The 16083-nt window shown below is 34.0% G+C and overlaps 1 protein-coding gene across 2 annotated transcripts in view; it reads left to right on the forward strand.

The window, feature by feature from the left end:
* LOC123689038 (steroid hormone receptor ERR1) overlaps nucleotides 1-15812 on the forward strand; it is a 38479-nt gene extending 22667 nt beyond the window's left edge. For both annotated transcript variants that reach the window (XM_045627832.1, XM_045627831.1), the window contains 6 exons: nucleotides 9961-10122; nucleotides 12198-12314; nucleotides 12904-13258; nucleotides 13696-14039; nucleotides 14609-14781; nucleotides 14845-15812. In XM_045627832.1, coding sequence (XP_045483788.1) covers nucleotides 9967-10122; nucleotides 12198-12314; nucleotides 12904-13258; nucleotides 13696-14039; nucleotides 14609-14781; nucleotides 14845-15007 — 1308 coding nt within the window. In that variant the 5' untranslated portion in view covers nucleotides 9961-9966 and the 3' untranslated portion in view covers nucleotides 15008-15812. The remainder of the gene's footprint in view (nucleotides 1-9960; nucleotides 10123-12197; nucleotides 12315-12903; nucleotides 13259-13695; nucleotides 14040-14608; nucleotides 14782-14844) is intronic.
* Nucleotides 15813-16083: the final 271 nt, after the last annotated feature.

The following is a 16083-nucleotide window of genomic DNA, read 5'->3' on the forward strand; positions in this document are numbered from 1 at the left end:
ATTCATTAGAGCTTACTAGCTGGATCTTTATAATAATTTGGATTTTCCTGAGGATTACTAGAGATTTTTTCTCGAAATCGATAGCAGATACGACAAAACTATAACAAACCAAAAAGTGTAGTACTGGACCAGAGTTTTTTTTCTACATTTTTCTAAACTAACAGCCATTCACCAAAATATAGTTTTGGAGGAAGGAAGCAGGCATCTTTCCAGAAAATATATCACCCTGTAGATTTGCATTCAAAATTAGCATATCACATGGTGAAAACTTTAAACTGGAATATCTATGGCCAATTCATATTAAATATCTTGTGAAGGGAAGGTTATACGAGAAAAAAACTTAAACTTTAACACATGTATCTCAAAACAAAATATTTGGGGACTCATGTTATAGGACTTTTTTTCTTAAAATGATCCGGAAATCTGTCATTTTCATTTGTATCTCCAATTTAGGAACACCGTGTAATTACCCCCAGTGTCCCCCTATTTCTACGCTCTTGTCGTGAACTTTGAGTATAGAACAATAATATTTTATATTCTATGGTCTGTCATTATATTCCATTCATTTGAGTAAAAATTCGATATGAACAGAATTGTAATTTATTGTGAATGTTTGCAGTGTCTAAAATCAGTATTTCTTTTTTAAACGGCACCAGGCAGATGCGGGAATTCGAAAAATTTTGAAGAGCGCCACCTTACAGCACTCTGGTGAAGCAGACCACCAAAGCAACAGGTGGGTCTCTCGAAAAGTCTGAAACAAAATCGAATCAGTAAACACACCAGGTATTCTATGCATCTTAGTTTCAGGGCTTGACTTGATATTCAAGCTACCTGACTTGAAATCAACTTATTCAAGTCAAGTAATAGTTTTTCAATGTCAAGTCAAATACTTGATGAATAAAAACTTGACTTGACATTGAAAACTACTACTTGACTTGAATTTGAGTTGATTTCAAGTCAAGCCTAAGTCAAGTAGCTTGAATATTGAGTCAAGCCGTGTATTCCTAGTCCAAAATGAACTGAAATTGAACACAGATTTGATCGAGCAAATAAATCAACACGATGAAAGTTTTATGAAATCCATCATTATTCTGGCAATTGATATAATGTGCAGAGATGGCGAATATCTTGTTGACCTCATTACTTGAATTAATTGGAATTTCTAATTGACGCAGCTTCGCATAATTTTTCAAATATCCCCAAACGAACAAATTTTTCCTGCAAATCTACGTATTAACGTTTGGTATAAATGATCTTGAAAGCAATTAGTGAATCCAAAAGATTATGCAGGTTGTTCTGCTGAGAATTGGCGACGATTGGGAATGCGTTTGGTAAAACCAAAACACCTAGAAAGCCGTCACATTATTCAAGGGCTATGAAAATCTTGTGTGTTTGATTTCCAGATTCATAAGGATGAGGGATTTTCCTTTCAACATGCCTATTACGAAAATTGATATTAATTCCTTGAAAACACCAGTAAAATTTATATTTGCGTGTAAATGGGAATCTTCAGCATCCTCACGTAGAAACCAGCTTCGAAAAACCAATCTAACTGCTTGGTACGATTAAAGCAATTGCTCTTGAATTATTATTCTGCTAACAAGGAAAGCGCTAATTCCTACCAAGGCTAATATTTTTTGCATATGCGTCCTTGAAATATGTGTTAGAATTTCTTCTTCTACTCTAGAAATAGATACTGACCTTGGTCTTATCTATAAATAGCATAGTTCGCTCAACTGCTGAATTGGTATCATGCAATCTTTGGTGAATTTTTTCGAACATACAATATGAGAATATTTGACGATTTAACATAAAATACGGTGTCAAATCCATTAGTACATTTGCGTTAAAATAAGAAATGAATTTCAAATACTTTATTTCCATGTTAATTAAATGATTACCAGTCAACAACTTATATTTTTGGTAGTTAATTCTAGAATTGAAAACTTCTGTAACTTACCATGTTTATTTATTATTAATATAATCGTTACATTTCGGTGTTGAAGTGGTATCGTTTCATTTATGGTAATGGCGTAAATTACTCGTCAAATATGAAAATATGACAGCTACCTAGATAGTGGACTATTCAAAATGAAACCTCTAATTAAAAATCCCGTATAACGTTACTAAACCATGCAAAAATATTCAAATATGTTTTTTCGGATTCAATCTTTTTATCGTAGATTTTCTTTTATTCACATTTGCTGGGCGTTAAAGTTCGATTTTTTTTTTCAAGCTTTTTTCTCATAGCATCTGCACTCCGTAAGTTATTCAACAAAAATTTGGCATTGATATTCCAATTAGAGTTCGCATCAAGTAATATGCTAATTTCTGTTGCAAATCTTGTAGCATGCTACATTGAATATAGTCAATTAAACAAGAAAATTTTAACAAAAAAAAAAAAATTAATACCGACTGAAAAATCAGATATAAATGCCGAGAGATGATCCCGAAATTGATAATTTGAACTATCCGGCACGAGGATAAAAACCAATCCCGAATTACCAGTCACCCCACCAGGAAAACTGAGAGATCTACTGATCGAATGGCCAGAAAGATCTTAGCAGCCCCACGTTGGGTGCCAATATTATGTGTAACTTACCCTCTAAAGTGCATTTTAATGTACTTTAAAGGATAAGTTAATAGATACTTTTTTTCATATTTTTGGACGAGCTTTCACATGCTGCACATATAATTGATAGATTCTGAGATATCGAAATGAAAAAAAAAGTTTTCAAAATCCGCAACGAGTTGAGATAATATTGTGTAGTAATATGACATTATGAGTGTAAAATTTGCGGTATTTTTGTAAATTTTAAACGCATTGATGGCGACGAGCTATCATCAAATAATGACTCATCTTGAAGCAAAATGATTCATGATGCATTAGTCCAACGTGCGCCTAGCCTTTATTCCGTTCTTCTCTTTCGACAAATTATCATACACGCGAAAATTGATTTCCTCCTGTTTAATCCCAATGTAAAACCATTTCGCATTCCCAAGCAGTCTGGATTACTTGATCCAAACAACATTAATCGTGTTCGTTTCGCTAAACAAAGTCAAGGTTGGGCAATAAGCGTATGCGAGAGACCGTTGCGTTGCATTTAAGATGACCTTGATCTTGAATAATCCAGTTACCAAGTCTACTCTGATTCGGATTATTCTGTTACAAGTTACCTCTCATGGACTGGCCGAATTTGATTGTTTGAATAGGTGCTATTATTTCGAGATGATGGTTTTGATGCTTTGGGAGTGGTAGCGTATCGGGTGTCCCAAATTAGTTGTCTAGTGAGGGGATAAATTCAACTGTTTTCAAGTTATAAGGGAAAATTTGGAAATGGCGTGAAATGAAAAGTTCTCATAACTTCTTTATTACTGGTGCTATTAACATGAAACAAAAACATTCAACAGGCACTTTTTTAGTAGAATCCAATGAAATTAATCTTTTATTACCATTAGTTTTGAAGTTATAATACAAACTTGTGTTTTTTGAATATAAACCATAACAATTTCTATAACAAATAAAATCGCATTTTTCGCTTTCAAAAATACAGGGTGATTCACCGCGATGCCCTATTAGACGTTTATGGAAAACTAATCTTCTACTAGACTACTTGCCAGGAACAACTCAACAGGACAATCATGTAGGGCTAAATTCAAAGAAAATAAGATACTGACTGTGTATGAGGTATATATTCAGGAATGTGTCCTCTTTCTTTTCAAAAATAAACATTTATTTGAAGCATACCTTCCACAAACAGTTCAAAACACCAGAACGCTGAACTATAATTTTCCAAAGCACAGATTAACGGTGACAGAAAAAGGAGCATTTTACAGTTGTATTAAATTCTACAATAAATTACCCAGGTCTGCTAAACTAAGCCAAAATTTGAGAGAATTCAAGAGAAATGTCTTTAATTTTTTGTTAGAACTTGAACCTTATAATATCGAAGAATTTTTAGGTTGCGCATTCCAAATTGGCGTTTATTGTGTTTAATGTTATTGAAATGTAATATTCACATAATAAAAACATATTATTATTATTAATAATCAGAATTTTGTCCTGAAAATTTGCGTGTTGGGGTTTGAAGCAATGATCTTTCTCCCTAAAATATTTCCAGATCGCTACATTTTTCGGTTTTACCGGAAACAGACTACTACTTCCTTATTTCAGATGACACACCCAGTATATTATTGTTTCATTAGAAAGTTTATTTGATGACAATTTCAACAATATGCCATACTTTGGGTATAAACTCAACGGTTCATAAGTTAATGGGATTCTTATGAAAAAAATGGTGGCGACGAGGACTCACATTTTTTTTGGATATTTCTGCAGAAAAAGTTTTTTTCGAAAAAACCTTTTTCATGTTCGATTCTGTAAATACGTAGCATTATAATTCATAAGATTGTTTACGGTTTGGACCAAAAATATACAGGGTGTTTATCTGAAGAACATGAACTTAGTTAACTCAAATTCATCAAGACTCAAGATTAGAACCTATATTTTTCATTATTTCAGTCAATTCTACGTATAAAAAAGGGGGGGGGGTTACTCAAACATACCCTATACCTAATGTAGATGCTCTCAGTGACAACGACAAAATAAAATAAATAGTAAACGCCGACGTGTCTCTTAGCGTTACTCTGTATGAAATTTTCATTGTATACAACTTTTTGCCAACTTTTGAAATAACGGTTGTCTCTCTTAATATATTACCCTGTGTATTTCGTGAACTGATCATAGCAAAGCCTATTTGACATTATAATAGTGTACACGAACTAAGGGTAATGACAAAAAATTAGAAAATTCCACTGATTACTTTTTCAATTACATGGTGAATTATGAACTTAACGAATTTCATTCATTTTGAATAATATTTGACTCACCCCGTATCTAACGATAATTTTTATTGAAAACTGTTGTAAAATTATTACCTTATGAGTAAGCGATATTTGTCGCCGCAAAAAAGTTTCATTCAAGATGTTTTCCCACGAGAAATATTAACAGGAGATCCATTTTTCAACTTCTACACCCTGTATCTCGAAAACTAGTGATAGGGTTGAGTTGGACCCATAGACTTTCTTGTTCAGGAGGTCATTTTCCACAACATATGCAAAATTCAGAAAAATTAACCGGTGCCAATTTTCCTATTAGGCTAGAGCCTGGTCCTTTCCACAATTTGAAAGCGTTGTTCTGGCATTGAACGATTTATGGTGAATTGCCAAACCCTCAGACTAATAAACATAGCTAGAGGGCGCATATGTCATTTTCAATAAGTAAATTTTGTCCCCAACATGAACTCCCAAATTTGACATGAAGCGCGCGGAAATGAAAACATATCAGTGATACAATATTTCACTAAATTCGCGAGTTTCTCCACAAAGAACGCACTTCTTATGTCCCATAGTAAATCCACGTTTCATATCAACTTAAAATATATTGAAATAAATACCTTAATATATCAGAAATTCAGAAAACAAACTTCAAGCGCGCCAAACGACGTGAAACAACCGATGACAATAGGAGAGCAAAAGTTGCCAAACCTTGAATTTCAGCAGGTAGACACAGAAAATAATAAATATTCTGCTTATTACAAATTCGACAATTAGGAAAAATATCGGATTACAAATATTCAAATTTGCATATTTAATCGGGAATCGCTCAAATAAATATATTTCATTCAATATAATTTACATTCATAACGATATAGTAAAATTGTGGATTTGCAAATATATCCGACAATGTAATCTAACCATGTTTGCTACATGTAAAAATTGCGTATACTTCCTCTATGTTTATTACTCTACGGTCTCTTTCACTTGATTTCCGCATCGTTTCTTATGGTGGCGCTCACGTCGTCTTTGCGTCAATGCCTCTTTGAGGTTAAATCGACAAACGACTACTTTTTACAGAAAAAATGAAAATTTTGAAATGATGCCGTTGATTGGTTAATTTTTTGTATAACGCCACCTTAAGGAAGCTGAGTGACCAGAATTATCTTAAACAAAATCTAATAGTGCACCAATACTTATTTCAGACATCTTAACAATAACCATCGACACTTTTCATGCAGCTAAAAAACATCCGTTATTATTTTCGATTTCGATTTTGAGTGAGTAATGCTGACCATATCGTCCCTGACGAGCCGCCACTGCCTTAGGCTAAACCCTTATGACCTTCCAAGTTAAATCAAGTGTGATTCCATCGAGGAGCGACAAATGCAAAACAATAAATAAAGAAGCGAGAAATGTACGTGACAACATCATAACTTCCAAAAATCGAAAGCTGTGAACGAGTCCTAGGCGCGTGTAGAATTCATTCTCCCAGGTCGGGGACTGGCCGAAAACATCGATTCATCACGTCAGGCGCTGGTAAACAGATGACGGGTTCATTAAAAAAATTTAAAATTAAAATAACCAGTCATCCGCGAACGGAGCGGACGCGCATAAGACAAGCCTTGTAATTTTTGGCAATGTAATGGACCCACGTTCGGTTTCTCTCTTTCTCGCACCGTGATTTTTCCCGTATTAGCCAGGTAAAAATTGCATTAACGCTAGGCGGAGCAAGGAACGATTGGTCCTGTGGTGTCTAGACGAAAGTCAAGGTCGACCAAATAGAAGTCTTCGGTCTTGAAACAAAATATACTCACTGTCGGTTGTGCGAATTTCAAATAATTATGTGGATCATAAATTATATCTCTTCTTCTTATCAAATTGGCATAAGTATTCCTGTATTATTTTCTATGTTCCTTATCCCAAGTCGTCAGGTCTGAAAAAATGAGGACTGAGTACTGATACTGAATATTTCCCTCCTGTCAAAAATTCTATGTAAATGGAGTGCAATTATCAAAAATTACAGCGAATATTTCCCTCCTGTCAAAAATTCTATGTAACGGGTGTTTTTTTCGAGGTATATAACTTTAAGTTGGCATTACTGTTCAAAATGGCGACCAATTTAACAGCTGTAAAGTGATTTTTTCTCAGTTTGGTTTGACAATTCATCATGAATAGACTCACGCCTGAACAACGCTTGCAAATAATGCAATTTTATTTCGAAAATAATGGTTCTGTGTGGAATACGTATCGCGCACTACGTCCATTTTATTTTGTTTAGCGATGAAGCGCACTTCTGGTTGAATGGCTACGTCAACAAACAGAACTGCCGCATTTGGATTGAAGCTAATCCTCAAGTGTATGTCGAAACACCGTTACATCCAGAAAAACTGACTGTTTGGTGCGCTTTATGGGCTGGTGGAATCATTGGTCCGTACTTCTTCAAAAACGATGGTGGCCAGAACGTTACAGTCAATGGTGATCGGTATAGAGCCATGATTACTAACTTTTTCATTCCTGAATTGAACAACCATGATGTCCAGGAGCTGTGGTTTCAACAAGACGGCGCAACATGTCACACAGCTCGTGCCACAATCGATTTATTGAAAGACACGTTTAATGACCTCCTAATTTCACGTTTTGGATCTGTGAATTGGCCTCCAAGATCTTGTGATCATACCGCTAGACTACTTTCTGTGGGGCTATGTGAAGTCATTGGTCTATGTCTATGCGGATAATCCACAAACCCTTGACCATTTGGAAGACAACATTCGCCGTGTTATTGCCGATATACGGCCACAAATGTTGGAAAAAGTCATCGAAAAATGGACGTCCAGATTGGACTACATTCGAGCAAGCCTTGGCGGTCATATGCCAGAAATCATATTTAAAATGTAATGCCACAAGATTATCTTGTGGATAAATAAAATTCATGTCAATCGAATAATCCATCGTTGTTTTATTGCAATTTAAAATTCTATAGCTCTAAAAAAAACACCCTTTATATGGAGAATAATTATCGAAAATGACAGCGAATATTTCCCTCCTGTCAAAAATTCTATGTATATGGAGAACAATTATCGAAAATTACAGCGATAATTGCATTGTAGGAAGCGAAACTGCACTGCGATAATTGTTCTGTTCATAGAGGCATAGTTTCTATGCATCTTACTCAGATCAAATCTATGGCAATTCCATTCTACATCAGATTGACAAGTGATGTAACAGTTTATTCGGGAAATATTCCCCCGAATTACACTCGTGCATCAAAATGACCGGATAATTTCGCATTCCAGCGTGTTTTCTTTGAAAAACTGCATTCGGTCATTTTCATTTTTGGAGAAAGAGCCCTCCACCTTCGGTGTCGAGCTCTTTCTCCAAAAATGAAAATGAACTCATGCAGTTTTTATGCCAACACGCTGTCATGCAAAATTATCGGTAATTTTGATGCACTTGTGCAATTACTTACGAATATTTCCCTCCTGTCAAAAATTCTATGTAAATGGAGTGCAATTATCGAAAATTACGGCGATAATTGCATTGTAGGAAACGAAATAGCCCTGCGATAATTGCACGGTTCATAGATGCATAGTTTCTATGCGAATCTATGGCAATTTATAAATTAATAACGTCACTTCGACAAGTTAACAGTTTATTCGGGAAATATTCCCCCGAATTACACTCGTGCATCAAAAGACCGGATAATTTAGCATTCCAACATGTTTTCTTTAAAAAACTGCATTCGGCCATGAAAATGAACTCGTGCAGTTTTCCTGACAACACGCTGTCATGCAAAATTATCGGTAATTTTGATGCACTTGTGCAAATACTTAACGATAAGTCAGGATCGTCAGGACTCAGGAGCTTCAAAAGTTGCATCCATATAGTAATAAACATAGATAGAGGAAATAAACGTAATTTTCACATGTCCCCAACATGGTTAGATTACGTTGTCGGATTGTGATATATTTTCAAATCCACAATTTTACTATATCATTATGAATGTATATTATATTGAATGATTCTCGATTAAATATGCAGATTTGAATATGTGGAATCCGATATTTTTCTAATTGTCGAATTTATAATAAGCAGAATATTTATTATTTTCTGTATCTACCTGCTGAAATCCAAAGTTTGGCAACTTTTGCTCTCCTAGTGTCATCGGTTTTTCACGTCGTTTGGCGCGCTTGAAGTTTGTTTTCTGAATTTATGATATATTTTGGTATTTATTCCGATATATTTTGAGTTAATATGAAACGTTTATTCACTATTGGACATAAAAAGTGCGTTTTTTGTTGAGAAACTCGCGAATTGAGTGAAATATCGTATCACTGATATGTTTTCATTTCCGCGCGCTTCATGTCAAATTTGATAGTTCATGTTGGGGACGAAATTTGCTTATTGAAAATGATATATGCTCCCTCTATCTATGTTTATTACTCTGTGGTTGCATCCTTGAATATACAGGCTGTTCCTGAATTAGGGTACAAAGGAAAATATGAGAGATTCCTTGGATAATTTTAATAAAAAAAGTCCTATAAATATGGGCCCGCAAACATTTTGTTTACGAGACACAGGGTGTTTCTTGTAGTCCCATTTCTTTGTGACGATTATACCAATTTATCGAATTAGAACTATTATATCTATACCTTTTACCTTTACTTTGGTCACTAGTTCTATCACATATAAACACATCTTCAAAAGTCTTGGGCCACCCTATCAACTCTCAACTTGTTGAATGTTGTTTACTAGAATACATTTTGTTCATACGAGTCGAGGTGCCTATGTGTTACCAAAATCTGAAGCGTAAAATTTTCAGTATAAATGGACACATGGATGTAGTTTCCTTCAAAAATATTGAATTGAGTATTGGAATAATCGATCTTCTCTGAATTAAAATGCATAAAATTGAGATATTCAATGGACAACATCATTCAAGATAAAATTAGGAACTTCAATCCAGATCTCCTGCAATTGCTGCAGGCGTTGTTACTGTGTCCTTACTCTACCTCAGGCACGGTACTGTTAATTGTTAATCTAAAAAATGATATTTTTGAATGCGAATTTCTAAGCTTTCCCTTTTCTTATTTTTGAACGGAATTTAAATAGTTTTGTTTACAGGTGTCAATGATGACAGACACCCCTGTCCATGTGGAAGTGAGTTCGGCTGCTCCACCTCCCCCTTCATCATCCATAAAGAAGGAGGTGGATGGTTTTGTTGAGTGTTCGCCATCAAACAGCAGTAACTACTCTCCCACCACTACTATGGTACATGATCCAAGTGTAAGTTGATTATTTATTTGCTCTATCTTATCAATTCAGATGTACGAGATCTTCAAACAGAATATCAAGTTGGGGAAGAAGTGATTTCGTATTTTTCGTTTTATTTCAATGCTTTATAACCAGTGTTAGATTCATCCAATTAAAGTCAAATATGCACCAGTAAGCGTTGGTAAAGAGAATCAGACGGTGTAGTTAAGAGGTATCATCACCACGTGACATTCTCGTGATCTGTCAATATTTTCCCAGAGGAGGAGGGACAAAAATAACGTGCGATGTTGCTAGAGCGTAGCAGTAGAAGTTAGGAATATTACAATAGTTCCAACTTTTGTCGAAGCATTTTTATAAATTCTCTCAAAATTAGAGTTTTGCCTCTGTTGTAATGATTTTTTGCAGGACTTTTTTTTACGAATATTTCTAAAATACATCAGTGCTTTGCAGAAATACCATACCATCAATTCTTTTGCGAAAAACGAAACGTTACCAGAATTATTATTTTGTTTTTCATTCGCAAATTATTGGAATGCTACGATATAGATTATTGTTTAAATAAATTATATGGAAACCCCATCCAAATCGTTGATTTGTAAAAGGAAATAACTCTAATTTTTTTTAAACCATTCTCTAGTAATTCTCAATAAAATCCAAATTCTTATGTAGATTCAGTTAGCCAGCTGTGATGAATAAATTAATTATAAGTTTCAGTACCAAAACTGTAACGAACATTTATAAAGATTAATAAACTGGCGAAATCATCAGAAAAAATAGGACTACAAGAAACTCCCTACATCTTGAAAACAAAGCGTTTGTGGGTCCATGTTTATAGGACTTTTTCCTTGAAATTATCTAAGGAATCTCTCATTTTCTTGTATAACATCCAATTTGGGAACACCCAATAACTTCAATATAATGAACGGCCAACAGACTGATTTATCTTTTTCACAAATATTCAGCATTCTTAAAAATAACATTGAACGTACCGATCTTTCTAGAATACGATAAATGAATTATTAAAGCAAAAAATTAAGGAAAAAAAGAACATTTCTCGAAACTTAACAACACATAAACATGAAACTGAAACCATATATTTCTACGACGTTGCTGAATATAATATTTTTACCGTATATTTCGAATTTATGAATAAATTTTCCGATATGATCATCATAATAACGCAAAGCGGTGGCTCTAAGGTTTACTTACCGGCCTTTGGCGCGGGGCCCCCAAATATCTAAGTGAAGAACTAGGTAATAGATTAAACTTCCATTCAAACTACAAAAACGTACTTGATGGAGGTTACTCAGCATCAAGAATCCGTTTCCCTTCATTATGGAGAAAGAATATTTTGAATGTCTGACTCTTGGGAATTAAGTATGTGAATTTAAGGAAAATTGTATTTCTACGACTATAGCGCGAAGAAATTCCTCAAATATTCAAGGTTTTCGTCACTTAAATGGTGCTCCAAGCATTCCTCTCATTCGAAAATGGGTAAAAAAGTTTGAGGAGACCGGTTCAATATTATATAAATCAAAAACCCTGGAGTACAAGGTTATTGAGAACGGCAGAGAACGTTGAACGGGTTAATCGTTCTGTTAGAACGGGTTGATGGTTAATCGCTCTGTTCGTGATGATCCCTACCTCTCCTTTCAGAAGCGTGCAAGTGCTTTGAATGTGTATTATCACCACACCGCATTTTGCACAAAGATCTGAAGCTACACCCATATAAAATTCAATTATTAAAGAATTCAAGAATTAAAATCCCAAGATGATATACAGAGATGAGAATTTGTAAGCAAGGCAATTGAGCGCTCACAAACGTTTACCAACATCTTGAATAAATGTGCATTTCAAGCAGCCACCGTCATTAGGCTCAAAAATAAACACGGAAGAGCCCTAGAGTAATTCGGGGTTTATGTTCCATTCAAGTTAGAGAAAATATTCCAATAACTAAACTAATTTCCCTCAGTATGTATCGGGATTAAATGAATAACAAAATTATTATTGCAATCGTATATTGTAAAGAACTGAGAGAAAGTGATGATTTTTTCAAATTATTTGTTCAGCATTATTTTCTTTTTCAGATCGATTACCAAGAAAACACGAAATACGAAATAAGCTCCAGATCTCCTGACAGTCCAGAAAGACAGTATTGTTCCTCTACCACTCAACCACATAATGATTCTGGCTTAGAACTCAATGTAAGTGTTATAGGTTTTATAGATTTAATTCACCAGATTGCGAATTTGAAATTACGTCACTGGTGAACCTAATTTAGATGAAGATTGTTCCTAAAGAATTATAAATTTGATCTCAATGAAAGAAATAAAACATTTGACTATACGTTTCACAATTTTAATAAAAATATTCAATCCATTCTCAAAACTGAATGTAAAATACATTAAACATTTTGGAATCGTCCCTAAGGGAGCAACGATGACTACCCTGAAGTTGATCCAATCGGATGTTACCACTCTCTGCTGTAACTATGGATATTTTCGATTTTGTCTGGTTACTTAGACTAATTTGAAAATCACAACGCCCGTTTCCTAGAGTTATTAAAAAATTTTCACAAAATAACTCTTCTTTCAGCCTTCTCGCTCTCTAGACTTGCCACCACAATCGAATATATGGGATAACATTCTTCAAGATAACTTAAATCATTCTCTATAAACTTTTGCTGGTTGCTCGAAATTTATTCAAAAGTATTTGTAAAGATAAGCCTTTCTTTTCCTGACATTGATACATTTGCATAAATTCCATGTAAAAGTTAAACAAAGTATTTTTCAGGACGACATCAAAGCAGAAGGTTCTCCAAGAAGAGTTTGCTTAGTCTGTGGGGACGTAGCTTCAGGTTTCCATTATGGTGTTGCTTCATGTGAAGCTTGTAAAGCTTTCTTCAAAAGAACTATACAAGGAAATATAGAATATACATGTCCGGCTAATGGAGAATGTGAAATCAATAAGAGAAGGAGGAAAGCATGCCAGGCATGCCGATTTAGGAAGTGTTTAAGATCTGGAATGTTAAAAGAGGGTGTAAGACTGGATAGAGTAAGAGGAGGAAGGCAAAAATATAGGAGGAATCCGGATTGTCCTTATCAGATCCAGGTGGTTTCTTCACAAAGACCCGTTCTTCAGCTTGAAGGTAAAAAAACTTGAGTTTTGCAGGTTTTATTTTTTTTCATTTATGCCTGGATCTCCTCATCTATACATCGAACAAGTCTAATCACATTTTTTCAAAAAAAATCACAAATCATTTCAGCAACTTACACCATACAAACACTTTTATATGTATATATCTTTCTTCAAACTCTATCAAATCTTTGAACATAACTCGGATTTGGAGTTCCAAAATGGGACCTGAGGAAAAGTAGACATCTCGGTGTATCAACCATTTTGGAACACCCTTGTGGGCAACCATCACCAGGCATATTCATATAGTAGGCGTGTTACATCTTTCATCTGAATGCGATCGAAGGCTTTTCAGATAGATTAAACATATGAAAGCTGGGCGATAGTATTGAATTGAATATTCACTGTAGTATACTTTCGTCTCTTTAACAAGAATTTTCTAATTTTCAGATATAAAAATGCTAGAGGCGTTGGCATCTTGCGAGCCCGACCCTTTGGAAATCAACACAATGCTGGGGAATTCGAAACTACGTTACCTGCCAATTCTCAGTGAGATTTTCGATAAAGAGCTTGTTGGGATCATCGGTTGGGCTAAGCAGATACCTGGTTTCACCGATCTGCCCATCAATGATCAAATGAGACTACTGCAGAGTACCTGGGCAGAAATCTTAACCCTCACATTAGCTTATAGAAGTTTACCGCTAATGGGATCCTCAAGATTAAGATTTGCTGCCGATTTTACCCTTGATGAAAAACAGTTGAAGGATTGTGGAGCTTCCGATCTTTATCAAGGGGTAAGATACAATTCAATGACTACTAATTATGACTTATTGTTCAATATTTAACTGATTAAGAAAAATTCTACTATCTCTATTATGAATATGAGATTCAATAATTTTAATTTTAAAATATTGAAAATTCGCCGAACTTAATATTTGAAAAGGACTACAGATTTTACACTTTGAATTATGATTTCCTCGTAAAATATCTAAAATCATTTAAAGAAGAGGTGAACAAAAAGAAAATCAAGATGTTTGACTGGCACTAGAAATACGACATATGTTCTGTGCCATAACGTTTGTCATTTGTTTATGGTTTATATGTATATAAATATGCTAACTCAGAGTAATAAAGTACATAGAAATGCCACTTTTGCTGTTTTTTTTCAATTCCAAAGGTGACTTCACTATTGATATACTGATGATATTTTCACAGATTCATTATTTTCAAAACAATTATACAGAGAAGTTTGCATTCCTTTTCATAGTGAATCACTTTATATCACTGTTCAAAGTTATTGCTACATTTTTTTTTAATTGATATTTTATGTTGAGGTCCTAGTTTAAATGTTTTAATTTTTCAGTGTTGTCAAATTATTGAGAGAATTGATGGCTTATCAATTTTAAAAGAAGAATACTACCTCCTCAAAGCCCTTGTTTTAACTAACTGTGATGTTAAATTGGAAGAAAATCACTCTTTGAAGAAATTCAGAGATACCATATTGTCGGCTATGTCAGACGCAGTTGGAGTACTGAGGTAAGTTAGTATTCATTGGGATAACTGTGAATTATCAATCTTACAAAAAATGTCTTGTTGCAGACCTTCTGGTGTTTTATACCAGGTACAACAATTACTTCTCTGTTTGCCAGCGTTGCGCCAAGCAGATCAAATAGTTCGAAAATTTTGGTGTAATGTTCATCATCAAAATTTGGCTCCAATGAATAAATTATTCTTAGAAATGTTGGAAGTTTACAGTCGGTAGCTAAATTTTTATGGAAATCGCATTTTTTGATGAAAGGTCAATTGTGTGCTCAAAGAAAAGAGAAAATTTTTAATACAAATAGAAATCTGAAAAAAACGAATTACTCAGTATTCACGTTTTTTCGTATAACATCTTGGCATACAATATGGTTAGGTGAAAAGCTCATGAAAAGTGGATTTCCTGTTCAATGCTATATAAACTTCTCTTTGAATCAAGTGATTTAACAAGAAATTTTTATTCATTGATTATTTTAAGTACAAAATGGTTGAATTTGTTCATCTTGAATCATTGCCATCTCAGTTATTGTACTCATTATTCTCATAGGTGCAGTTTTTTCGATGAATTTTGTTGCAAAGATTGATTGTTAATGTTTATACTCTTGATTTTATGGTGGCTGGTTTCCACCTCATAAAATGAGATGTTTTTCTCATATCCGTTGAAAATAAATAGAGTGACTGACAGACTAGGCTTCGTTATTCATATGTAAATAAGTTATTGAATTGTTATATGCAAGAATATAGTCAAATTATATTTTTAATAGAGTGACAAATATAATTTCAGGAATCGCCTGTAAGAACTACAGGGTATTTGATTTCATACATTCACATATATTTTTCTCCAGTTCTTCAACATTTGAATTATTGCATCAAATTTCATGCCCTGCAGAACTTGTTTTATACCTCCATTTTGTTTATGCCTGCTTTTTGAATGCGTATAAATTAAATAGATATGTTAATATAGAAAAATAATTAGATGAGAAATAATTGTTGAGGAGTATTTTTAAGTAATAAAGTATTTTGAATAACATGTTTTTTTTATTATGCTGAAATCAGATTGCAGGAATTAAATTGATTTTCTGCCTCATATCTGATCCTTATACTCAATTCATCTTGTAAAATTTGCATTTAGGGAAATCATTCATAGGACAATTTCTGAGAATTCATTGTAAGTGAAATTGGAACTTTGGGTTGAGAAATACTAGAAAATTGAATAACCAAGTTTAATCCTACACATTAAAAAAAATATATGATAATAATCGCCTGCTACTGTTTTACAATATTCATAATATGTAAGAC

This window comes from Harmonia axyridis, chromosome 1 (genome assembly GCF_914767665.1).
Source record: "Harmonia axyridis chromosome 1, icHarAxyr1.1, whole genome shotgun sequence".
Lineage (NCBI taxonomy): Eukaryota > Metazoa > Arthropoda > Insecta > Coleoptera > Coccinellidae > Harmonia > Harmonia axyridis.